This window comes from Anomaloglossus baeobatrachus, chromosome 10 (genome assembly GCF_048569485.1).
Source record: "Anomaloglossus baeobatrachus isolate aAnoBae1 chromosome 10, aAnoBae1.hap1, whole genome shotgun sequence".
Taxonomy (NCBI): Eukaryota; Metazoa; Chordata; class Amphibia; order Anura; family Aromobatidae; genus Anomaloglossus; species Anomaloglossus baeobatrachus.
This window is the reverse complement of record NC_134362.1, coordinates 48,492,865-48,520,153: the sequence shown is the minus strand read 5'-3', so window position 1 is coordinate 48,520,153 and position 27,289 is coordinate 48,492,865. Positions and strand designations below refer to the sequence as shown.

The window sequence follows — 27,289 nt, the reverse complement described above, 5'->3', positions numbered from 1 at the left end:
CGGTGCCGCCTCTTTCAGCCATCTTCGTCCTCCTTCTGAAGCCGCGGTGCATGACGCGTCTCACATCATCCACACTCGCCGGCATTCAAGTCCTGAGAAAGGGAAGATCAAAGTTTTCAAGTGCGCATGCACGGGATCGGCGAGTGTGTATGACATAGACTCATCATGCACTCCGGCTTCAGGAGGAGGACGAAGATGGCCGAAAGAGAAGGCGCCGCCACCGTAGAATGGACACTGCCATCTGAGCCACATCCACCGTGCCACCGTTAGGTGAGTATTTATAAAGTGATTTTTATGTTCTACACAGCGTCCTGTGCTCTTTTATACAGGATGTTAGAATGCTGTATATAAGAGCCCACTGGTGGTGGCCGCAGCTTATAGGCCAAAAAACTGGTGATAGGTTCCCTTTAACATTTTAGAGGGAACTTGTCACCCCCCCGAAGAACTAATTAAACCACTGATACATTAATGTAGGGACTCGGCTTCTATATTAATCCTACCTGTGGTATAGATTTTAGTTGTTTAGTCGCTAGACACAACTTTTCTTTGTCGCTCCATTGGGAGACCCAGACAATTGGGGTGTATAGCTTCTGCCTCCGGAGGCCACACAAAGTATTACACTTTAAAAGTGTAACCCCTCCCATCTGCCTATACACCCTCCCGTGGATCACGGGCTCCTCAGTTTTATGCTTTGTGTGGAAGGAGGCACACATCCACTCATGCATTCTCAGACTTAGTTATATCGGTTGGAAGAAAAGAGGGCCCCCTCGGGGCCCCCGGCATGTTCCCTTCTCACCCCACTTTGTCGGCGGTGCTGTTAAGGTTGAGGTACCCATTGCGGGTACAAAGGCCGGAGCCTCATGCCGTTTTCCTTCACCATCCCTTAGCGGCTCTGGGAGAAGTGGGATCCTGACCGGTCATCCATTCACTGGGACCGTGCTCCCTCCGCAGCCCCTGTGGGAATCTGCCGGACAGGAGTCTATTCATCCTCAGGGACCGGGCCCTGCATCTCTAAGGTACTCTGTGTCCCCATGGGGACTGTGAATGGAGCGCCTTCTTCCCGGACGCTGCAGCAGCTGCTGATTTGTGAAGACCGGCGGACTTCCGCGCCGACCGCGCCTGCTTGTCGGCCGCGGTCTTAAATTTAGTCCCCGGCTTCATCGCGGCCTAGTAGCAAAAATCCCGCCCCCGGGCCTGCCTGTCAGGGGTAAGGGCGGGACTGCCGACCTGACGTCGGATGTGAGGGCCGGAGCATCCTGTATGTTTCCTCCCCCCTCACTGATCACTGTGGGGACCCCAGATTCCCGCACTTTTTCTAGCACCGCCCACGGCTCCACTCCTCCCCTGAGAGCTTCGGCAGCCATTTTTTTGGCATTCTGCCGGTGGAGGATTATCAGGGAAGAGCTCTGCAGCTCTGGGAGACCTAAGGCAGGGAATCTGGAGGACACACACTCCGCTTTTTAGCGGTCGGTCAGCCACACCGGTCACCCGGTGCTGGTCCCCCCCCAGAGTGCCGGAATAGATATATATATATATATATATATATATATATATATATATATATATATATATATATATATATATATATATATATATATATATATATATATATATATATATATATATATATATATATATTTCTGTTCGGTCGGGCTATATACCCTTTCCCATATTCCCTCAGTGATCACTCTCCTAGGAGACAACAGCATGTCGTCCACAAGGAGCAAAGGTGCTAAGGCACAGGGTTTTTTTGCGACCTGTACCTCTTGTGGGGCTATGTTACCTGCGGGTTCCACCTACCCTCACTGTGAGAGAGAAACAAGAAAAACGATCAAGCGTCCATAAGGTGAAAAAAGTTTTTTATTGATCAGTGCAGAAGGTGGACACACAGATAAAATTATCATTAAAACACCAAAAGGGATCAACAGGCAAAGAATATTCACAGGATTTGATAGATGCCAGACTTGAACAAGCACCAAAAACTCACAATGATAATAAGTGCATGATTATGCATATAAATTCATAATGTGCATAGCCACATATGTTATTAATAATACTGCACTAGATACCTATATCAAAAGTATCAATGCTGTCTAAAGATTATATATTGCATAATATACAGTCAGATAGGTCATAGATATAATGCTGCACTATAGAGCCACATCACAACCATAAGCGTAATTAATGCAATGCTGCCCCATAGGGCTATGTCCCCGAGCTATATCACAAGACTATATCCCATCGGTGCAGTCGAGTATAATATTGCACTATAAGAATGTCACAAACATCAATATAATTGATGTAATACTGCTCCACAGGGCAACATCACAGAACTATGTCACAGGATTATGTTGACTGTAATGTAGCACCACAGGGCATTACCACAGGCATTGGTGCAGTCAAGAAGGGCATGGATCACATAGAGGTGTATCTAAACACACATACAATCCGCTGCACAGGAAGCAGAGGTACACCGCAAAGTGAAAATAGAGTGATAAGCCCCAGAGGCAATTTCATCCGTAACCAACCACAGATATGGCATTGAAAATGAAAGCGGCGATGAAACTTACCACCTGTGCAGCAGGATAGGAAGTGACCAGGCCGGAAGATCTGCCTACCCGACGGCCGTTTCGGCTGCCGCCTTCGACGGACGAAGGCGGTAGCCGAAACGGCCGTCGGGTAGGCGGATCTTCCGGCCTGGTCACTTCCTATCCTGCTGCACAGGTGGTAAGTTTCATCGCCGCTTTCATTTTCAATGCCATATCTGTGGTTGGTTACGGGTGAAATTGCCTCTGGGGCTTATCACTCTATTTTCACTTTGCGGTGTACCTCTGCTTCCTGTGCAGCGGATTGTATGTGTGTTTAGATACACCTCTATGTGATCCATGCCCTTCTTGACTGCACCAATGCCTGTGGTAATGCCCTGTGGTGCTACATTACATTCAACATAATCCTGTGACATAGTTCTGTGATGTTGCCCTGTGGAGCAGTATTACATCAATTATATTGATGTTTGTGACATATTCTTATAGTGCAATATTATACTCGACTGCACCGATGGGATATAGTCTTGTGATATAGCTCGGGGACATAGCCCTATGGGGCAGCATTGCATTAATTACGCTTATGGTTGTGATGTGGCTCTATAGTGCAGCATTATATCTATGACCTATCTGACTGTATATTATGCAATATATAATCTTTAGACAGCATTGATACTTTTGATATAGGTATCTAGTGCAGTATTATTAATAACATATGTGGCTATGCACATTATGAATTTATATGCATAATCATGCACTTATTATCATTGTGAGTTTTTGGTGCTTGTTCAAGTCTGGCATCTATCAAATCCTGTGAATATTCTTTGCCGGTTGATCCCTTTTGGTGTTTTAATGATAATTTTATCTGTGTGTCCACCTTCTGCACTGATCAATAAAAAACTTTTTTCACCTTATGGACGCTTGATCGTTTTTCTTGTTTCTCTCTTCCTAAGTTTATGCGATTTGTCCAGTATGGATATGTAGCCTATGGTTGCACTATATAGAGGATTTCCTTTTGTATATATTATAACAATCATGCAACCTTTTCTCCTGTGTGTTCTCTTCGTTTATACCCTCACTGTGAGCAATGCTCGGCCCCTGTTTCGCTTGCTCAGCCGGAGCCTCAGTCACTAGTGGGCCCCTCGGCTCAGGTAGACCCCCCTGCTCCCCCTGTCCAGGCGGCAGGGACAGAGTTGGCAGTTTTTGCTGAAAAACTCTGAGTCACTTTCACAATCCATGGCTCAGTCTATGGACAAATGGTCTGCCAAGCTGCTAGAAGCTTTGCAGTCCAGACCGGTCCTTACACAGGCCCCGGTCCCTGTTGGATCGTCGCCCCCAGGCCCCTCTCGGTCCGCGCCGCAGCGCGCTCCCAGGGTGGGCCCTAGGTCTCACGTGGAGGACTCCTGCCCGGACCACAGTCCCAGACTGGCTAAGCGGGCTCGCTGGGAATCTTCCCCGACTTCTTCACGCTGTTCGGGGTCTCAGCTTGAGGACTCTCTGGAGGACGAGGCGGACGTCGCAGCTCAGGGCTCTGAGCCTGACGTTGCTCTCAATCTTGATACACCTGAAGGGGACGCCATAGTAAATGACCTTATCTTGTCCATCAACCAGGTGCTAGATCTATCTCCCCCGCCTCCACCTGTAGAGGAGTCGGCTTCTCAGCAGGAGAAACACCAGTTTCGGTTCCCCAAACGTACACGGAGTGCGTTTTTCGATCACTCTAACTTCAGAGATGCTGTCCAGAAGCCCAGAGCGGTTCCGGACAAGCGCTTTATTAAGCGCCTCACTGACACACGTTACCCCTTCCCCTCTGACGTAGTTAAGGGTTGGGCTCAATGTCCCAAGGTGGATCCTCCAGTCTCTAGATTGGCGGCTAGATCTGTGGTATCGGTTGCAGATGGTTCATCGCTAAAAGATGCCACTGACAGGCAGGCAGAGCTCCTGGTCAAATCCATCTATGAAGCCACGGGCGCGTCTTTTGCCCCGGCCTTTGCAGCCGTGTGGGCACTCCAAGCTATCTCGGGTTGTCTGGCTGAGATTAATGCGGTCACACGTAATTCTGCTCCGCAGGTTGCGTCTCTGACTTCTCAAGCGTCAGCTTTTTCTTCCTACGCCATGAACGCAGTCCTAGACTCTGCTAGCCGTACAGCGGTGGCATCCGCTAATTCTGTGGCAGTCCGCAGGGCCATGTGGCTGCGCGAATGGAAGGCAGACTCGGCCTCCAAGAGGTTCTTAACCGGTTTGCCGTTTTCTGGCGACCGATTGTTTGGCGAACGATTGGATGAGATTATTAAGGAATCCAAGGGAAAGGACTCCTCCTTACCCCAGTCCAAACCTAAGAGACCTCAGCAACGAAAAATTCAATCGAGGTTTCGGTCCTTTCGTCCCTCCGCCAAGTCCCAATCCTCTTCGTCCAGTAGGCCAGACCAGAGAAAGGAACTCCTATGCGTGGCGGTCTAAGTCACGCCCCCAAAAAGCCGCCGGAGGCACTGCCTCCAAGGCGGCCTCCTCATGACTCTCGGCATCCCCGAACCGCATCCTCGGTCGGTGGCAGGCTCTCCCGCTTTTGCGACGCCTGGTGGCCACATGTTCAAGACCGATGGGTGAGAGACATTCTGTCTCACGGTTACAGGATAGAGTTCAGCTCTCGTCCTCCGACTCGTTTCTTCAGAACCTCTCCACCCCCCGCTCGGGCCGACGCACTTTTTCAGGCAGTGGATGCTCTGAAGACAGAAGGAGTTGTGATCCCTGTTCCCCCTCAGGAACATGGTCGCAGCTTTTACTGCAACTTGTTCGTGGTGCCAAAGAAGGACGGATCATTCCGTCCCGTTCTGGACCTCAAACTACTCAACAGACATGTGAGCACCAGACGGTTTCGGATGGAATCTCTCCGCTCGGTCATCGCCTCGATGTCACAAGGAGACTTCCTAGCATCGATCGACATCAAGGATGCTTATCTCCATGTGCCGATCGCACCCGAACATCAACGCTTCTTGCGTTTCGCCATCGGGGACGAACACCTTCAGTTCGTGGCATTGCCTTTCGGCCTGGCGACAGCCCCACGGGTGTTCACCAAAGTTATGGCATCCGTTGTGGCGGTCCTTCACTCTCAGGGCCACTCGGTGATTCCCTACTTAGACGATCTCCTAGTCAGGGCACCTTCACGGGTGGCGTGTCAACACAGCCTTACAGTCGCTCTGGCGACTCTCCAGCAGTTCGGGTGGATAATCAACTTCCCAAAATCCAAGTTGACACCGACCCAATCACTGACTTACCTCGGGATGGAGTTTCACACACAGTCAGCGGTAGTCAAGCTACCGCTGGACAAACAGCTTTCTCTGCAGGCAGGGGTGCAATCTCTTCTTCGGGGTCGGTCACACCCCTTGAGGCGCCTCATTCACTTCCTGGGGAAGATGGTGGCAGCGATGGAGGCAGTGCAGTTCGCGCAGTTCCATCTGCAGCCACTCCAATGGGACATTCTCCGCAAATGGGACAGGAGGTCGGCTTCCCTCGACAGGAACGTCTCTCTTTCCCTTGCAACCAAGACGTCACTTCAGTGGTGGCTCCTTCCCAATTCTCTATCGCAAGGAAGATCCTTCATACCCCCAACCTGGGCTGTGGTCACCACGGACGCGAGCCTGTCAGGGTGGGGAGCGGTTTTCCTCCACCACAGGGCTCAGGGAACCTGGACTCCGGTAGAGTCTTCCCTTCAGATCAATGTTGTGGAGATAAGGGCAGTGTATCTAGCCCTATTGGCTTTCCATCGGTGGCTGGAGGGCAGACAGATCCGTATACAGTCGGACAACGCCACTGCCTTCGCATACATCAACCACCAGGGCGGCATGCGCAGTCGTCATGCCTTCCAGGAAGTCCGGCGGATTCTGCAGTGGGTGGAAGCCACAGCCTCCACCATCTCCGCAGTTCACATCCCGGGCGTAGAAAACTGGGAAGCAGATTTTCTCAGTCGTCAGGGCATGGACGCGGGGGAATGGTCTCTTCACCCAGACGTGTTTCGAGAGATCTGTCGCCGCTGGGGAACGCCGGATGTCGATCTCATGGCGTCACGACACAACAACAAAGTCCCGGCATTCATGGCCCGGTCTCTAGATCACAGAGCTCTGGCGGCGGACGCATTAGTTCAGGATTGGTCGCAGTTTCGACTGCCTTATGGATTTCCTCCTCTGGCGATGCTGCCCAGAGTGTTACGCAAGATCAGGTCCGACTGCCGTCGCGCCATTCTCGTCGCTCCAGATTGGCCGAGGCGATCGTGGTACCCGGATCTGTGGCATCTCACGGTGGGTCAACCGTGGGCGCTTCCAGACCGCCCAGACTTGCTGTCACAAGGGCCGTTTTTCCATCTGAATTCTGTGGCCCTCAACCTGACTGTGTGGCCATTGAGTCCTGGCTCCTAGCGTCTTCAGGGTTATCTCAGGATGTCATTGCCACTATGAGACAGGCCAGGAAACCAATGTCCGCCAAGATCTATTACAGATCTTGGAGGATCTTCTTATCCTGGTGCTCTGATAATGGTTTTACTCCCTGGCCGTTTGCCTTACCCACTTTTCTTTCATTCCTTCAATCCGGAATGGACAAGGGTTTGTCACTCGGCTCTCTCAAGGGACAAGTATCGGCGCACTCCGTATTTTTTCAAAAGCGCCTGGCCAGGCTTCCGCAGGTCCGCACGTTCCTGCAGGGAGTTTGCCACATAGTCCCAGCTTACAAGCGTCCGCTGGAACCCTGGGACCGTAACAGGGTGCTAACGGCTCTTCAGAAACCACCTTTCGAGCCGCTGCGGGATGTCTCTTTATCACGTCTTTCGCAGAAGGTGGCATTTCTAGTGGCAGTTACTTCACTCCGAAGAGTGTCGGACCTTGCAGCGCTGTCATGCAAAGCCCCCTTCCTGGTTTTTCACCAGGACAAGGTGGTTCTGCGTCCGGTCCCGGAATTTCTCCCTAAGGTGGTATCACCTTTTCATCTCAATCAGGATATCTCCTTGCCTTCATTTTGCCCTAATCCAATTCACCAATGTGAAAAGGATTTGCACTCATTAGATCTGGTGAGAGCACTCCGGTTCTACGTGTCTCGCACGGCGCCCCTGCGCCGTTCAGATGCGCTCTTTGTCCTTGTCGCTGGCCAGCGTAAGGGTTCGCAGGCTTCCAAGTCAACCTTGGCTCGGTGGATCAAGGAACCGATTCTTGAAGCCTACCGTTCTTCTGGGCTTCCGCTTCCTTCAGGGCTGAAAGCCCATTCTACCAGAGCCGTGGGTGCGTCCTGGGCATTGCGGCACCGGGCTACGGCTCAGCAGGTGTGTCAGGCAGCTACCTGGTCTAGTCTGCACACTTTCACGAAACACTATCAGGTGCATACCTATGCTTCGGCAGATGCCAGTCTAGGTAGGCGAGTCCTTCAGGCGGCGGTTGCCCACCTGTAAGAGGGGGCCGTTTCGGCTCTTTTTATTGAGGTATTCTTTTACCCACCCAGGGTCTGCTTTTGGACGTCCCAATTGTCTGGGTCTCCCAATGGAGCGACAAAGAAGAAGGGAATTTTGTTTACTTACCGTAAATTCCTTTTCTTCTAGCTCCTATTGGGAGACCCAGCACCCGCCCCTGTGCCCTTCGGGCTGTTGTTCTTTTGTGTACACATGTTGTTCATGTTGAATTGTTCTTTTGGTTCATGGTTCAGTTCTCCGAACATCCTTCGGATTGAATTTACCTTAGACCAATTCATAAGTTTCCTCCTTCCTGCTTTGGCACCAAAACTGAGGAGCCCGTGATGCACGGGAGGGTGTATAGGCAGATGGGAGGGGTTACACTTTTTAAAGTGTAATACTTTGTGTGGCCTCCGGAGGCAGAAGCTATACACCCCAATTGTCTGGGTCTCCCAATAGGAGCTAGAAGAAAAGGAATTTACGGTAAGTAAACAAAATTCCCTTCTTTGTTTGCATGTAAGGGGGTTTTGATGCACCCCGGCATTTCCAAAGCTCAGTGCACCATTACGCCCCCTCAATTTGCACACTGAGCACTGTCAATCAAAATATTACAATCAGCAGCTCTGTACATCCGCACGGGCACTGCAGGAGCCCAGCCGTGCTCAGTGTCGGTGCGCACCGTTATTTCTGGCTCCTGTCTGTAGTACAGTACCGAGCAGTAGCCAGCGATGAGGGCACACACTGACACTGAGCTTGGCGGGGCTCATGCATTGTCAGTGCGGAGGCGCAGAACTGCATATTGGGTTCGGGCAGCACTCGCTCTATATGACAAATGTCTGTCCATCCTGTGATTTCAACAATTCCAATGTGAAGGAGTGTAGTTTATTCTTTCTGACAATCCACTAAAATCTATCCTACAGCTTTGATTTATATAGGGGCTAAGTTCCCTACATACCTTTTATACATTTTGGGGGTGGGGGGGGGGGTGACATACTGCCTTTAAGGCTGGGACCACACGAGCGCAAGTCATCTGATGCGTTATGATAACCTTGGCTCCCGCTTTGCTGCGAGTGTAAGCAGAGTATCGTACAACTGTGATGTGATCTTGTGGTCGGATCACAGCTGCGGAGGAGAGGGAGGCACTAATCTCCTTATGTCCTCCATTATCAGCTGATGCGTATATCGTACTGCACTCCGGTGTCATCCAAATGCAGTACAATGCTTCACTCGCACCCATAGGCCTGCATGGGTGCGAGTGAATACGAATCGGATTCCACACGCTTTTTTTCTCAGTCCAATTAGGGCTGAGTTCGCAGGCCTCATAAAGGAACATTGGTCCGAGTGGAATGTAATTAATTATTTTTTTTATTATAATCACATTTTACACGGGTCGTTTTACACATTACTCTCCGTGTGTCCTAGCCCTAAAAGGGTTGTCAACTGCTTTTATTTTAGTATTGTTGGGATAGATCATCAATAAAAGATTGGATAGGGTCTGGCAATACCAACCCCCACTGATGAAACTGGAGAAGTACAGACCATATATTTGGTGGCCACTCTTGGGTATATATTGCTTGTCTTGTATGTCACCAGCTGTTAGGACGGCACATGATTATTCATTTTCCCCCCAATGTGTGACTGAGTTTGTTTTGCAGCACTTTGTGATCATCTGCTTTATGGCCGAAGGCAGGTGTTTTCTGCCATTAATGCCAATGTTGCTGTGGTCCATGTGGAAAACCACCAGCACAGTGACAAGTCGGTGCGTTCAGACCAATAATACAATTATCTGAACGAGGCTCCACTTGTAATTTATTGGCTGACCCCCGCTCATTGTTTCTTAGGAGTCCAGTGGGCGGTCTCACTCAAACATTGACAGCTTCCTTTCGAGGGGTTAGGATGTAAATCATGATGGGACCAGGGGACAAAACACCGTGTGAAAGGGGTCTTATAATATAAGTTAACACCAGGTTACAATACTTTGTCCATACTTTGTCCTGTCTTGTGTTTTTGCTAACCTTTTTCTTGTCTTTTTTTTATTTTTTTCCCCTCCCCCCTCCAGAGCACGATGACCGGTTTAGTAGAGGTCATTTCATGAAGAAAAGGAAAGGTCGTGGCCCTTTCCGGGCCAAAATGTATAGCGAAGGTCCGCCCAAATATCAGAATCGTGGTAATTACCCACCAAATCCTCGCTCCAGATTGGACAATGATGGAGACATTGCTATGAGTGACGCCTATGAAACCGTCCGCTCCAGATTGTGAGTATGAAACCGCAGCTAAGTGAGGACAGAACAGTGGATTTATTTGCTAGAGACCAGATAAGTTATTGTATTGTGTCTAAGGCAGGGATCTCAAACTCGGCTGGGTATATGGGCTGCACGTAGAAACAAAATAATTTCGGGGGCCGCATTCTTTTCAGGACAAAGTGACATATTTAGTGGCACTATTTTTTTTTTTTTTTTTTTTTATTTTTTTTCTCAACACCTTTTGGATCACATTTTTGAGCATTGTTCATGTATTATAACAAACGTGCACTTACTTTGTCGCTCCATTGGGAGACCCAGACAATTGGGTGTATAGCTTCTGCCTCCGGAGGCCACACAAAGTATTACACTTCAAAAAGTGTAACCCCTCCCCTCTGCCTATACACCCTCCCGTGCATCACGGGCTCCTCAGTTTTATGCTTTGTGTTGAAGGAGGCACACATTCACTCAAGCTCCCATTTTAGTCAGCAGCAGCTGCTGATTGTATCGGATGGAAGAAAAGAGGGCCCCTAACAGGGCTCCCGGCATGCTCCCTTCTCACCTCACTGAGTCGACGGTGCTGTTAAGGTTGAGGTACCCATTGCCGGTACAAAGGCTGGAGCCACATGCCGTTTTCCTTCCCCATCCCTTAGAGGCTCTGGGAGAAGTGGGATCCTAACCGGTCATCCAGGCACTGGGACCGGGCTCCCTCCGCAGCCCCTGTGGGAATCTGACGGACAGGAGACTGGGTATCATCAGGGACATGGCCCTGCATCTAAAGGTACTCTGTGTCCCCTTGGGGACGGTGCATGGAGCGCTTTGGTCTCCGACGCTGCAGCGGCTGCTGTATTTTTATGACGACCGGGACTACCGCGCCGACCGCGCCTGTTTGCCGGCCGCGGTATTAAATTTAGTCCCCGGCTTCATGCGGCCTAGTGCCATAACTCCCGCCCCCGGGCCTGCCAGTCAGGGGTAAGGGCGGGACGGTCGGCCTGACGTCGACAGTGAGGGCTGGAGCACACTTAAGGTGTCCTCCTCCCCCCTCACTAATCACTGTGGGGCACCAGATTCCCGCACTTTATTAGTTACGCCCACGGCTCCCTCCTCCCCTGAGAACGCCGGCAGCCATGTTTTAAACACATTCTGCCGGTGGAGGACTTCTGGCTGCAGCTCTGGGAGACCCAAGGCAGGGAATCTGGTGGACACACACCGCTTTGAGCGGTCGGTAAGCCACACCGGTCACCCGGTGTTGGTCCCCCTAGGGTGCCGAAGTGTATATATACATATATATTTGTATACATTTTCTCTGTTCGGCCGCATTGTTTAGCTTTTGGCTATATACCCTCAGTGATCACTCTCCTAGGAGACAACAGCATGTCGTTCACAAGGAGCAAGGGTGCCAAGACACAGGGTTATTTTGCAACCTGTACCTCTTGTGCGGCTCTGTTACCTGCAGGTTCCACCTACCCTCACTGTGAACAATGCTCGGGCCCTGTGGCACTCGCTCAGCCGGAGCCTCGGGCATTGGTGGGACCCTCGGCCCAGGTAGAACCGCCGGCTTCCCCTGTCCAGGTGGCAGGGACAGAGTTTGCAGTTTTAGCTGAGAAACTCTGAGTCACTTTCACAATCCATGGCTCAGTCTATGGACAAATGGTCTGATAAGATACTAGAAGCCTTGCAGTCCAGACCGGCCCTTACACAGGCCCCGGGCACTGCGTGGTCATCGCCCCCAGGCCCCTCTCGGTCTGCGCCGTAGCGTGCTCCCGGGGTGGCCCCTAGGTATCACGTGGAGGACTCTGGCACGGACCGCAGCCCCAGACCGGCTAAGCGGGCTTCCTGGGAATCTTCCCCGACTTCATCACGCTGTTCGGGGTCTCAGCTTGAGGACTCTCTGGAGGATGAGGCGGAGGTCGCAGCCCAGGGCTCTGACCCTGACGTTGCTCTCAATCTTGATACACCTGAAGGGGACGCCATAGTAAATGACCTTATAGCGTCCATCAACCAGGTGCTAGATCTTTCTCCCCCAACTCCACCTGTAGAGGAGTCGGCTTCACAGCAGGAGAAACACCAGTTTAGGTTTCCCAAACGTACACGGAGTGCTTTTTTCGATCACTCTAACTTCAGAGATGCTGTCCAGAAGCACAGAGCTTTTCCGGACAAGCGCTTTACTAAGCGCCTTAATGACACACGTTACCCCTTCCCCTCTGACGTAGTTAAGGGTTGGGCTCAATGTCCCAAGGTGGATCCTCCAGTCTCTAGACTGGCGGCTAGATCCGTAGTATCAGTGGCTGACGCTTCATCGCTCAAGGATGCCACTGACAGGCAGATAGAGCTCCTGGTGAAATCCATCTATGAAGCCACAGGCGCGTCTTTTGCTCCGGCCTTTGCAGCCGTGTGGGCACTCCAAGCTATCTCAGCTTGTCTGTCTGAGATTAATGCGGTCATCCGTACCTCTGCTCCGCAAGTAGAGTCTTTGACTTCTCAGGCGTCGGTATTTTCATCCTACGCCATGAATGCCGTCCTGGACTCGGCTAGCCGTACAGCGGTAGCATCCGCCAATTCGGTGGCAGTCCGCAGGGCCATGTGGCTACGCGAATGGAAGGCAGACTCTGCTTCCAAGAAGTTCTTAACCGGTTTGCCATTTTCGGGCGACCGATTGTTTGGCGAGCGATTGGATGAAATTATTAAGCAATCCAAGGGAAAGGACTCGTCCTTACCCCAGTCCAAACCTAACAGACCTCAGCAACGGAAAATTCAAGCGAGGTTTCGGTCCTTTCGGCCCTCAGCCAGATCCCAATCCTCCTTGTCCAACAGGCCACAGAAGAGCCAGAGGAACTCTTCTGCATGGCGGTCTAAGTCACGTCCTCCAAAGACCGCCGGAGGCTCCGTCTCCAAGGCGGCCTCCTCATGACTTTCGGCCTCCCCAAACCGCATCCTCGGTCGGTGGCAGGCTCTCCCGCTTTGGCGACGCCTGGTGGCCACATGTCCAAGACCGATGGGTGAGAGACATTCTGTCTCACGGTTACAGGATAGAGTTCAGCTCTCGTCCTCCTACTCGTTTCTTAAGAACATCTCCGCCCCCCGAGCAAACCGATGCACTTGTTCAGGCGGTGGACACTCTGAAGACAGAAGGAGTTGTGATCCCCGTTCCCCTTCAGGAACGTGGTCGCGGTTTTTACTCCAACTTGTTCGTGGTGCCAAAAAAGGACGGATCCTTCCGTCCCGTTTTGGACCTCAAATTGCTCAACAGACATGTGAGAACCAGGCGGTTTCGCATGGAATCCCTCCGCTCTGTCATCGCTTCGATGTCCCAAGGAGACTTCCTAGCATCAATCGACATCAGGGATGCTTATCTCCATGTGCCGATCGCACAAGAGCATCAACGCTTCCTGCGTTTCGCCATCGGGGACGAACACCTTCAGTTTGTGGCACTGCCTTTCGGCCTGGTGACAGCCCCACGGGTCTTCACCAAGGTCATGGCATCCGTTGTGGCAGTCCTACACTCTCAGGGCCACTCGGTGATCCATTACTTAGACGATCTCCTAGTCAAGGCACCCTCCCGGGTGGCATGTCAACACAGCCTGACCGTTGCTCTGGAGACTCTCCAGAGGTTCGGGTGGATCATCAATTTCCCAAAGTCAAAATTGACTCCGACCCAGTCACTGACTTACTTCGGGATGTAGTTTCATACTCTCTCAGCGATAGTCAAGCTACCGCTGGACAAACAGCGTTCGCTGCAGACAGGGGTGCAATCTCTCCTTCGGGCCCAGTCACACCCCTTGAGGCGCCTCATGCACTTCCTGGGGAAGATGGTGGCAGCAATGGAGGCAGTCCCCTTTGCGCAGTTTCATCTCCGTCCACTCCAATGGGACATTCTCCGCAAATGGGACAGGAGGTCGACGTCCCTAGACAGGAACGTCTCTCTTTCTCTGGCAGCCAAAACCTCTCTTCAGTGGTGGCTTCTTCCCACTTCTCTGTCGAAGGGAAAATCTTTCCTGCCCCCATCCTGGGCTGTGGTCACGACGGACGCGAGACTGTCAGGGTGGGGAGCGGTTTTTCTCCACCACAGGGCTCAGGGAACCTGGACTCCGACAGAGTCCTCCCTTCAGATCAATGTTCTGGAGATAAGGGCAGTGTACCATGGCGTTCCATCGGTGGCTGGAGGGCAGGCAGATCCGCATACAGTCGGACAACGCCACGGCGGTCGCGTACATCAACCACCAGGGCGGCACGCGCAGCTGTCAAGCCTTCCAAGAAGTTCGGCGGATTCTGCTGTGGGCGGAGGCCACAGCCTCCACCATTTCCGCAGTTCATATCCCGGGCGTAGAAAACTGGGAAGCAGACTTTCTCAGTCGCCAGGGCATGGACGCAGGGGAATGGTCTCTTTACCCGGACGTGTTTCAAGAGATCTGTTGCCGCTGGGGAACGCCGGACGTCGATCTCATGGCGTCTCGGCACAACAACAAAGTCCCGGCATTCATGGCACGGTCTCAGGATCACAGAGCTCTGGCGGCGGACGCATTAGTTCAGGATTGGTCGCAGTTTCGACTGCCTTATGTATTTCCTCCTCTGGCGATGCTGCCCAGAGTGTTACGCAAGATCAGGTCCGACTGCTGCCGCGCCATCCTCGTCGCTCCAGACTGGCCGAGGAGGTCGTGGTACCCGGATCTGTGGCACCTCACGGTGGGTCAACCGTGGGGACTCCCAGACCGACCAGACTTGCTGTCTCAAGGGCCATTTTTCCATCTGAATTCTGCGGCCCTCAACCTGACTGTGTGGCCATTGAGTCCTGGCTCCTAGCGTCCTCAGGGTTATCTCAAGATGTCATTGCCACTATGAGACAGGCCAGGAAACCAACGTCCGCCAGGGCTTGGAGGATCTTCTTATCCTGGTGCTCTGATAAGGGTTTTACCCCCTGGCCGTTTGCCTTTCCCACTTTTCTATCCTTCCTTCAATCCGGAATGGACAAGGGTTTGTCTCTCGGCTCTCTCAAGGGACAAGTATCGGCGCTTTCCGTGTTTTTTCAAAGGCGTCTAGCCAGGCTTCCGCAGGTCCGCACGTTCCTGCAGGGAGTTTGCCACATAGTCCCACCTTACAAGCGGCCGCTGGAACCCTGGGATCTTAACAGGGTTCTAAGGGCTCTTCAGAAACCACCTTTCGAGCCACTGCGGGATGTCTCTCTATCACGTCTTTCGCAGAAGGTGGCATTTCTAGTGGCAATTACATCACTCCGAAGAGTGTCAGAGCTTGCAGCGCTGTCATGCAAAGCCCCCTTCCTGGTTTTTCACCAGGATAAGGTGGTTCTGCGTCCGGTCCCGGAATTTCTCCCTAAGGTGGTATCCCCTTTTCATCTCAATCAGGATATCTCCTTACCTTTGCCCTCATCCAGTTCACCAATGTGAAAAGGATTTGCACTTGTTAGATCTAGTGAGAGCACTCCGGCTCTACGTGTCTCGCACGGCGCCACTGCGTCGTTCTGATGCGCTCTTTGTCCTTGTCGCTGGCCAGCGTAAGGGGTCGCAGGCTTCCAAGTCAACCTTGGCTCGGTGGATCAAGGAACCGATTTTTGAAGCCTACCGTTCTTCTGGGCTTCCGATTCCTTCAGGGCTGAAAGCCCATTCTACCAGAGCCGTGGGTGCGTCCTGGGCATTGCGGCACCAGGCTACGGCTCAGCAGGTGTGTCAGGCAGCTACCTGGTCTAGTCTGCACACTTTCACGAAACACTATCAAGTGCATACCTATGCTTCGGCAGATGCCAGTCTAGGTAGGCGAGTCCTTCAGGCGGCGGTTGCCCACCTGTAAGAGGGGGCCGTTGTTTCGGCTCTTTTTATCGGGGTATTCTTTTACCCACCCAGGGACTGCTTTTGGACGTCCCAATTGTCTGGGTCTCCCAATGGAGCGACAAAGAAGAAGGGAATTTTGTTTACTTACCGTAAATTCCTTTTCTTCTAGCTCCTATTGGGAGACCCAGCACCCGCCCCTGTTCCCTTTGGGCTGTTTGTTCTTTTTGTGTACACATGTTGTTCATGTTGAATTGTTCTTTTGGTTCATGGCTTTCAGTTCTCCGAACATCATCCTTCGGATTGAATTTACCTTAGACCAATTTATAAGTTTCCTCCTTCCTGCTTTTGCACCAAAACTGAGGAGCCCGTGATGCACGGGAGGGTGTATAGGCAGAGGGGAGGGGTTACACTTTTTGAAGTGTAATACTTTGTGTGGCCTCCGGAGGCAGAAGCTTTACACCCAATTGTCTGGGTCTCCCAATAGGAGCTAGAAGAAAAGGAATTTACGGTAAGTAAACAAAATTCCCTTCTTTTGTGTGAATATAAAAAACAAACTTTGTTAAAAAAAAAATATATTTTTTTTATATTTCTTCGTCGCTCCATTGGGAGACCCAGACGATTGGGTGTATAGCTACTGCCTCCGGAGGCCACACAAAGCATTACACTAAAAAGTGTAAGTCCCCTCCCCTTCTGGCTATACACCCCCAGTGGGATCACTGGCTCACCAGTTTTCGGCTTTGTGCGAAGGAGGTCAGACATCCACGCATAGCTCCACTGTTTAGTCAGCAGTAGCTGCTGACTATATCGGATGGAAGAAAAGAGGGCCCATATAGGGCCCCCAGCATGCTCCCTTCTCACCCCACTGGTGGTTTGTAAGGTTGAGGTACCTATTGCTGGTACGGCGGCTGGAGCCCACATGCTGCTTTCCTTCCCCATCCCCCTGAGGGGCTCTGAGGAAGTGGGATCTTACCGGCCCCAAAGCCCTGAGGCCGGGCTCCATCCACAGACCCATTGAACCTGCTGGATGTGGAGCGGGAGTGCCGTTCAGGGACATGGCCCTGCACCATTCAGGTACTCTGTGTCCCCGTACACACAGGCACAGCACACTCCAGACTTGCTGGGTGTGCTAGTGCGCCGGGGACAGTAAAGGGTTACAGTCACTGCAGCCTAGCTGAGTGACTTTATTTATTGGGAACTACCGCGCCGGACGCTCCGGGAGCGGCGGCGCAGCTGGGACTTGTAGTGCGCCGGGGACTTAGCGCCGACCGCGCTTTTACGGCGGCGGCGCTTATAAATCCAGTCCCCGGCTTTTGCGGCCTAGCTCAGCTTCGTTCCCGCCCCCACCCTGTCAATCAGGGTAGGGGAGAGACGCTGTACAATCAGCAGCGCCGAGGGCTGGAGCCTTATTTACATGCTCCAGCCCTCTCACTAGACACTGTGGGACGCCGGTTTCCCGCTCTGACTTGGGGCACGCCCACGGCCCGCCCCTACTCACTCGAGCTGGAGAAGGACGCCGGCAGCCATTCCTGCAGCCCGAGCTGAGAGAACGGACTCTGGGCAAACAACAGGACTAGGGCGACCACACACCCGCTTATAGGCGGGCGGTAAGCGGCACCTGAAGTGCTGACACTAAATACCGCAGTTTGTCTATTTGTATTTTAAGTACACTGCATAGGTCGCTATTTTGGGCTATATGCCCTCTTAGATGGCGACACATCAGCAGCAGGAAAGCATGGGTGCTAAGGCACAGGCTTTCTATGCTGCTTGTATTGCACGTACTGAAGTGTTCATGTGTATTTATGCTTGTATGCTATACACTGCACTGTACGTTCGCTAGTCTTGGCTATATTCGCCATAGAATGGCTAGACTACAGCAGCAGAAAAGCAAGGGTGCTGAGGCACAGGTTTTTTTCTATGCTGCTTGTATTGCAGGTGTTGCAGAGTTCATTTGTACTTATGCCTGTATGCTATACATTGCACTGTATGGTCGCTATTCTGGGCTATATTCCCCTAGATGGCTAGTCTACAGCAGCAGAAAAGCAGGCTTTCTATGCTGCTTGTATTGCATGTGCTGCAGTGTTCATTTGTACTTTATGCTTGTATGATATACATTGCACTGTACGGTCGCCATTCTTGGCTCTATACTCCTAGATGGCTAGTCGGCAGCAGCATATAAGCAACACAGGCTTTCGATGCTGTTTTTGCTGCATGTGATACTGTTCCACGGCACTGCTCCCCATTGGGTGCAATGCTCCCCTGTAGCACTTGCTCAGCCGGGGTCTCTACTTGACGTGGCCAAAAGAACCACCTCTCAACCCTGTCCAAGGACAGGGACGGAGTTGCAAGGGGATAGAGACTTGCAGTCCGGACAGGCCATGGGCAATCCGGATCATTGCTCCCTGGCCACCCTCATTGAGAATAAAATCGGTGCTCCGGGAGGGGTCCCAGGAGGCTCTCTGTATGATGAGGCAGACGTAGCTCATCAGGACTTTGATCCTGACACCGCTATCACTCCGGATACACCGGATGGTGACGCCATAAGGCATGATCCTATAGCGTCCATCAATGGAATGTTGGATCTTTCTCCCTCAGCTCCCCCAGCGGAGGAGTCAGCTTCACAGCAGGAGAAGTCCCATTTCAGTAGCTCAAACGTATATTGAGTATTTTTCTGGCCACGCTGACTTCAGAGAAGCAGTCCAGGAACACCACGCTTACCAGATAAGCGTTTTCTCCAAACGTATTAAGGATACACGTTATCCTTTTCCCCCTGACGTGGTCAAGCGCGGGACCCAGGGTCCAAAGGTGGATTCTCCAATCTCCAGGCTTGCGGCTAGAGCCATAGTTGCAGTGGAGATGGGACTTCACTTACAGATGCCATTGACAGACAGATGGACTCTGGTTGAAATCTGTCTATGAGGCTATCGGCGTGTCGGTTGCTCCGGCATTCACAGCCGTATGGGCACCCTAAGCTTTTCAGCTGTTCTTGCGCAGCTGGTCTTGAGCACAGGTACATCTGTGCCGCAGGGGCGTCCGTAACCTCGCAATGTCTGCATTGCGACTTACTCTATTAATGCTGTCCTGGAAGGACAGTCGAGGTTTCGGTCCTTCCCAGGCTCGGGCAGGTCCCAATTGTCCTCGTCCAAAAGGGCTGAAAAGCCTCAGAGGGGCTCAGCTGCCGGCCGGGCTCAATCACGCCCAAGGAAGGCAGCCGGAGGAACCGCTACCAGGGCGGTCTCCTCATGACTCTCAGCTCTCTCATCTTTCCGCATCCGCGGTTGATGGCAGACTCGCTCGCCTTTGGCGACATTTAGCTGCCACAGGTCACAGACCGGTGGGTGAGGGACAGTGTGCCCACGTGCACAGGACAGAGTTCTGTTCTCGTCCTCCGACTCGATTCTTCAGAACGTCCCCACCTCCCCACCGAGCAGATGCTCTTCTGCAGGCAGAAGGAGTGGTAATCCCGGTTCCTCTTCAGGAACAAGACACGGTTTTCCTCCAATCTGGTTGTGGTGCCAAACAAGGATGGCTCTTTCCGTTCCGTTCTGGACCTAAAACTGCTCAACAAGCACGTGGAGGCCAGGCGGTTCCGGATGATACCCTCCGCTCCGTCATTGCCTCAATGTCTCAAGGAAATTTCCTAGCATCAATAGACATCAAAGATGCTTACGTGCCGATTGCTACAGAGCACCAATGTTTTTCTACATTTCGTGATAGAAAACGACCATCTTCAGTTCGTAGCTCTGCCATTCGGGCTGGCGACAGCCCCACGGGTGTTCGCCAAGGTCATGACGGCAGTGGTAGCAGTCTTGCACTCACAGGGACACTCTGTGATCCCTTACTTGGACGATCTACTTGTCAAGGCACTCTCTCAAGAGGCATGTCAACTCAGCCTGAATGTGGCGCTGGAGACTCTCCAGACGTTCGGGTGGATCATCGACTTTTCAAAGTCATTTTCATACCCTGTCAGCGCTAGTGAAGCTTCCGCTGGACAAGCAGCGGTCACTACAGACTGGGGTGCAGACTCTCCGTCTAGGTCAGTCGCACTCCTTAAGACGCCTCATGCACTTCCTCGGGAAGATGGTGGCGGCAATGGAGGCGGTTCCGTTTGGGCAGTTTCATCTGCGTCCTCTTATTGGGACATTCTCCACCAATGGGACGGGAAGTCAACATCCCTGAACAGGAAAGTATCCTTTTCGGAAGGACTCTCTGCAATGGTGGCTTCTTCCCACCTCATTATCACAGGGAAGATCCTTCCTACCACCGTCTTGGGCGGTAGTCACGGCAGACGCGAGTCTGTCAGGGTGGGGAGCAGTTTTTCTCCACCACAGGGCTCGGGGTAGAAAACGACCATCTTCAGTTCGTAGCTCTGCCATTTGGTCTGGCGACAGCCCCACGGGTTTTCACCAAGGTCATGGCGGCAGTGGTAGCAGTCTTGCATTCTCAGGGACATTCGGTCATTCCTTACTTAGACGATCTACTTGTCAAAGCACCCTCTCAAGAGGCATGCCAACACAGCCTGAATGTTGCGCTGGAGACTCTCCAGACTTTCGGGTGGATCATCAACTTTTCAAAGTCAAACCTGGCACCGACTCAATCACTAACGTATCTTGGCATGGAGTTTCATACTCTCTCAGCGATAGTGAAGCTTCCGCTGGACAAGCAGCGGTCACTACAGACAGGGGTGCAGTCTCTCCTTCAGGGTCAGTCGCACCCCTTAAGGCGCCTCATGCACTTCCTAGGGAAGATGGTGGCAGCAATGGAGGCAGTCCCGTTCGCGCAGTTTCATCTGCGCCCACTTCAATGGGACATTCTCCGCCAATGGGACGGGAAGACAACTTCCCTAGACAGGACAGTCTCCCTTTCTCAGATGACCAAGGACTCTCTGCAATGGTGGCTTCTTCCCACCTCATTATCACAGGGAAGATCATTCCTGCCCCCATCCTGGGCAGTGGTCACGACAGACGCGAGTCTGTCAGGGTGGGGAGCAGTTTTTCTCCACCACAGGGCTCAAGGGACGTGGACTCAGCAGGAGTCCACCCTTCAGATCAATGTTCTGGAAATCAGGGCAGTGTATCTTGCCCTATTAGCCTGCCAGCAGTGGCTGGAAGGAAAGCAGATCCGAATTCAGTCGGACAACTCCACAGCGCTGACATACATCAATCACCAAGGAGGGACACGCAGTCGGCAAGCCTTCCAGGAAGTCCGGCGGATTCTGACGTGGGTGGAAGCCACGGCCTCCACCGTATCCGCAGTTCACATCCCCGGCGTAGAAAACTGGGAAGCAGACTTCCTCAGCCGCCAGGGCATGGACGCAGGGGAATGGTCCCTTCACCCGGACGTGTTTCAGGAAATCTGTAGCCGCTGGGAAAGGCCGGACGTCGTCCTAATGGCGTCCAGGCACAACAACAAGGTCCCAACCTTCATAGCACGGTCTCGCGATCACAGAACTCTGGCGGCAGACGCCTTAGTGCAAGATTGGTCGCAGTTCCGGCTCCCTTATGTGTTTCCACCTCTCGCACTCTTGCCCAGAGTGCTACGCAAGATCAGATCCGACTACAGCCGCGTCATACTCGTCGCCCCAGACTGGCCAAGGAGGGCGTGGTATCCGGATCTGTGGCATCTCACGGTCGGCCAACCGTCGGCACTACCAGACCGACCAGACTTACTGTCCCAAGGGCCGTTTTTCCATCGGAATTCTGCGGCCCTGAACCTGACTGTGTGGCCATTGAGTCCTGGATCCTAGGGTCTTCAGGATTATCCCAAGGGGTCGTTGCCACCATGAGACAGGCTAGACAGCCCACGTCCGCTAAGATCTACCACAGAACGTGGAAGATATTCTTATCCTGGTGCTCTGCTCAGGGAGTGTCTCCCTGGCCTTTGGCATTGCCTACCTTTCTTTCTTTCCTGCAATCTAGGTTAGAAAAAGGTTTGTCGCTCGGCTCCCTTAAAGGGCAAGTCTCGGCGCTATCCGTCTTTTTTCAAAAGCGTCTAGCACGGCTTCCTAAGGTGCGCACGTTCCTGCAGGGAGTTTGTCATATTGTACCCCCGTACAAGCGGCCGTTAGATCCATGGGATCTGAACAGGGTACTAGTTGCCCTCCAGAAGCCGCCCTTCGAGCCTCTGAGGGAGGTTTCACTTTCTAGACTATCACAGAAAGTGGCTTTACTGGTAGCGATCACATCTCTTCGGAGAGTGTCTGAGCTAGCAGCGCTGTCATTCAAGGCTCCTTTCCTGGTCTTCCACCAGGACAAGGTAGTGCTGCGCCCCATTCAGGAGTTTCTCCCGAAGGTGGTATCCTCTTTTCATCTTAATCAGGATATCTCTTTGCCTTCTTTTTGTCCTCATGCAGTTCATCGGTATGAGATGAATTTACATTTGTTAGATCTGGTGAGAGCACTAAGAATCTACATTTCCCGCACGGCGCCCCTGCGCCGTTCCGATGCACTCTTTGTCCTTGTCGCTGGTAAGCGCAAAGGGTCGCAGGCTTCCAAAGCCACCCTGGCTCGATGGATCAAAGAACCAATTCTTGAAGCCTACCGTTCTGCTGGGCTTCCGTTTCCATCAGGGCTGAAGGCCCATTCTACCAGAGCCGTGGGTGCGTCCTGGGCATTACGACACCAGGCTACGGCTCAACAGGTGTGCCAGGCAGCTACCTGGTCGAGTCTGCACACTTTCACCAAACATTATCAGGTGCATACCTATGCTTCGGCAGACGCCAGCCTAGGTAGAGGAGTCCTGCAGGCGGCGGTTGCCTCCTCGTAGGGGAGAGCTGTTTTGCAGCTCTAACTTGAGGTATTAATTTACCCACCCAGGGACAGCTTTTGGACGTCCCAATCGTCTGGGTCTCCCAATGGAGCGACGAAGAAGAAGGGAATTTTGTTACTTACCGTAAATTCCTTTTCTTCTAGCTCCTATTGGGAGACCCAGCACCCGCCCTGTTGTCCTTCGGGATTTTTGGGTTTTTTCGGGTACACATGTTGTTCATGTTGAACGGTTTTTCAGTTCTCCGATGTTACTCGGAGTGAATTTGTTTAACCAGTTATTGGCTTTCCTCCTTCTTGCTTTTGCACTAAAACTGGTGAGCCAGTGATCCCACTGGGGGTGTATAGCCAGAAGGGGAGGGGCCTTACACTTTTTAGTGTAATGCTTTGTGTGGCCTCCGGAGGCAGTAGCTATACACCCAATCGTCTGGGTCTCCCAATAGGAGCTAGAAGAAAAGGAATTTACGGTAAGTAACAAAATTCCCTTCTTATCCCCTTTTTGAAAGTAAACTAGTTTTATAATTAGCGCCATATAGTAATTTTGGCCAACATGTTGCAGTAATGATTCCTATCCTGGCCCTCCTCTTTTAATAATGTGCCCCATCCTTGGCCCTATCCTATAGTAATCTGCCTATTCTTGTCCCCTTCTTGTAGTAATGTGCCTCTTCTGTAGTAATATGCTCATCCTTGTCCCCATCCTGTATTAATATGCCCATCCTTCTCCCAGTCCTGTAGTAGTGCGCCCATCCTTGTCCCCTACCAGCAGTAATGTGCCCGTCCTGTAGTAATGTGCTCATCATTGGAAAGTGCCCATCCTTGTGCACTTTTACTAATGCGCCTGTGCAGGTCCTCTTTCTTGTAGCTGTGTCTCATCCTGGTCCCCTATTATTCCATTTTTCACACACAACACACACACAAAAAAGCCCCCCAAAACATTCTTCTCACATGTCCTCTGTTCCCTCACCGTCTTGCAAGCCCACAGGCATGTGGACTCTGTAACGATTGCAGCCAGTGCAGGGGGCGCTGCTGTCAGTGCTTCAGATGAACGTTTGCTGGCACTGCACAGAGTCGAGCTCTCTCTACCCAATTATTCCAGTGGCAGCTGACTGCCAATCAGAGGAAAGCAGCTGACTCGTATGACATCAGCTGCTTGTCTCTGATTGGCTAGTGGCTGCCTTTTGGAATAGTTGTACAGAGACAGCTTGACTCTGAGCAGCGCTGACTGCGGCCCCTGTGACAGCTGCGATAGTTACCGTGTCTACGTGCCTGCGTGCTGCATGTTTGAGACCCCTGGTCTAACGTTACAAAAAGAAACCTATCATTACTGAGCAAAATCACAATCCATCCCATGGATACCCCAGATTCATAACTTTGCAGCTATTAGCTACATGGCACAGTAATTATTTGCGGGTAAAAATAAAAATCCTGTGGTTCCCCATAGCAAAATCAGATGTATGCTGGAAACTGGACTCGTATTTTACTGGATTATGAAGCGGTGTCAAATTCTATAGTTTTTGCCAGGAAAAGAGTAAATCCAAGAGATTAATTGATGAGTATATGCTGTATCTTAATGCTTCCCCTTTATTACACCCCCAGCAATCCTTACAGTCGTGGAGGGAGAAAAAGGGACGACAGACAAGCGAGAGACAGAGGAGGTTTGCATGGGAACACTTCTAGGGACCCTCCCCATTATCAAAGAAATGACCAAAAAGAAGAAAAAAAACTGGTTCAAGATCACGGTGAGTTTTTTTTTTTTTGTTCTTTTAAAGATCTTATGCAATTACTGACCAATAATGTAGTCCAGGGGTCCTCAACCTGTGGCTCAAGAGCCACTTGTGGCTCGTGGCTGTCTTCAAGCTTGGTGTATAAACAGCAAACAACTTTGAAGAGGTCACGATTAGTGATGAGCGAGTATGCTTGTTACTATTCGGTACTCGCACGAGTATCACTGTACTCGGGCTACTCAGCGGGGACCGAGTAATCTAGCGATACTCGTGCTCTACTCGTGGTCTTCATGTTGGCGCTCTTTTTACAGCCATCCCTTATGCAGGGATTGGCTGGCAGACCACTGCAATGCCACAGCCCTGTTACTTGTGGAATTGCAGTGATTGGCCGGCCCGCACAGCATGACCGTGCCTTTAGCCCGACACTTCCCCGCTCGGCTACGGCCCCTCCCGCACTCCACTCCGCGTGTATATATATATATATATATGCACGCTTACACACACACGCACAGGTTTTTTTTTAATTTACAGTTTTATGGTTTCTACATGCTGCCGGGGGTCATTTCACAAAAATACTCGGGTCTCCCATAGGATAACATTGGGCTCGGTGCTCGGGCCGAGTACACGAGTATTTTGAGATGCTCGGGCCGAGCCTCGAGCTCCCGAGCATTTTAGTACTCGCTCATCACTAGTCACGATGGTAACTTCTGAGTAGCCCCACATGGAAGAGCAGATCTGATTGGGGGTAAGGTACCCCTAGATCTTGGTGTACTGCCCTGGTGTGATATTTTTGTGCTCGCATGACACTTGACTCACGCTCGCAGCTCAGCGGGAGCCGAGTGTCATGTGAGTGTGGTCCGATCCTGCGATCAGACAACAGCTGCGGAGGAGAGGACCGGAGCTGTGGAGGAGAGGGAGGAATTTATCTCCCCATCTCCTCCGTTGCCAGCTGATGCGAAAATCACATTGCACTCCGCTGTAATGCAAGTGCAATGCAAGGTTTCTCTCACCCCCATAGACTTGAATGGGTGCGAGTGAAACCGGATTGCATTCCACCCGCAGCATGCTGCGACTGTTTTCTCGGTCCGATTAGGGCCCATAGAGTAATATTGGTCCGAGTGGAATGCGATTTATTTATTTATTTATTTATTTTTTATGGCATTCAACTCGCTCCGTATTACTCAGTGTGTGTGCTTACCCTATCTTACTGCTGTGAGAGGGGCGGGAGCTGGGTGCGGCTCGCGACCCTCGCCTTGGGGCTGGGTGCGGCTCGCGACCCTCGCCTCGGGGCTGGGTGCGGCTCGCGACCCTCGCCTCGGGGCTGGGTGCGGCTCGCGACGTCAAAAAAATTGGGGGCCGCTAATGTTGTCAATGTAGGCCATGGTAGCACGTTTACACCCAGCAGGCTGCTCACAGAAGCACAAGCGATGTGCGGTTTGGCGTTGTGATGAGAAAATCCTGAGTCACTCTCATGTTCCCTCGTGAAAACTTTTCCGTTTCATTGCCCTCATTGCCTCCAGATGAACGTCTGGGTATCATTGAATGCAATACAAAAGCAAGACTTCTCACTGGAGAGGATAGACCTCCACTGTTGTCTTGCTTTGCTCTATGATGGCCTTTTTTGTAGACATTGATTGGTACGTAATGATCCATTCTATACTGCAAGCGAAATTTAGATGTCGCATACCATTCTTCGAATGTAAGGCGACCACATGGCAACGGCAAGAACTGGCTTTTGTGTATGAACATCGCACTAGTAATACTCCCAGGATTAGGGTCTGGGGTGGCATAATGGACCGTACCCAGGTCTCGCTAGTCTTCATTCCAGGTATACGAATAGCTCGCCATTGATTTAGTGGAGGAACCATTAGTATGGCCATTTCTCCAAATTATCCCAGGAGCTGTTTGTTGCTCGAACTGCTGTGAGCTGCCAATGTGGCCTAAATGTGCTGCTATGGTCTGCAGCGTCTCCGGACTTGTCTCCCATCGAACACATCCGGCATGTCATTCTTCGGCAATTGCCCCAGTTGCTGCCAGCAGCAGATCTTGATGATTTTCTGACCAAGTGCATTTAGCGTGGCAGAACATTTTTCAGATGTCCATTAACCCCTTAACGACCGTGGGCAGTAAAATTACGTCCTAGCGGTCATAACGTTACTGCCCGCAGTCTGCCAGCAGCAGCATACCGCGATCGGCGCACATCTCGGCTAATTTTTACAGCTGAGATGTGTGCCTGCTAGGCCCGAGCAGAATCATTATCTGCTTGTGCCGTTTAACCCCTGAAATGGCGCTGTCAATATGTGACAGCGCCATTATAAACACGATCGCGGTAAAGTTTTACTTACCGCCCGATACCGGAAGTCACGTGACATGATCACGTGACTTCCGGTGGTTGTCATGGTAGCACAGGGTCATGTGATGACTCCTGTGCTAGACATGAACCACTTTCACTTTTGCTTTTTACGGAGGCCAGGGAAGCAGGAAGTGAACGTATCTGCTGTTTACAGCTGTGTAGCTGTGATCAGCAGATAGTGCAGAGCGATCGGATTGCTGATCGCAATAGCCCCCCTCGGGGGACTAGTAAAATAAAAAAAAAAAAAGTTTTAAAAAAACAAACCTAAAAGTTCAAATCACCCCCCTTTCGCCCCATTGAAAATTAAAGGGTTAAAAAAATAAAAATATATACAAACTTTTGCTATCGCCGCGTTCAGAAACGCCCGATCTATCAAAATCTAAAATCAATTAATCTGATCAGTAAACGGCGTAGCGGCAAAAAAATTCCAAACGCCAAAATGACGTTTTTTCTTTGT

At 51.6% G+C, this 27,289-nt stretch overlaps 1 protein-coding gene across 1 annotated transcript in view; it reads left to right on the top strand.

Annotated features, from left to right (window-relative positions):
- NXF1 (nuclear RNA export factor 1) overlaps positions 1–27,289 on the top strand; it is a 173,889-nt gene that overhangs the window by 27,752 nt on the left and 118,848 nt on the right. Inside the window, 3 exon segments of the mRNA XM_075326585.1 lie at positions 10,031–10,226; positions 24,352–24,472; positions 24,474–24,494. Coding sequence (XP_075182700.1) covers positions 10,031–10,226; positions 24,352–24,472; positions 24,474–24,494 — 338 coding nt within the window.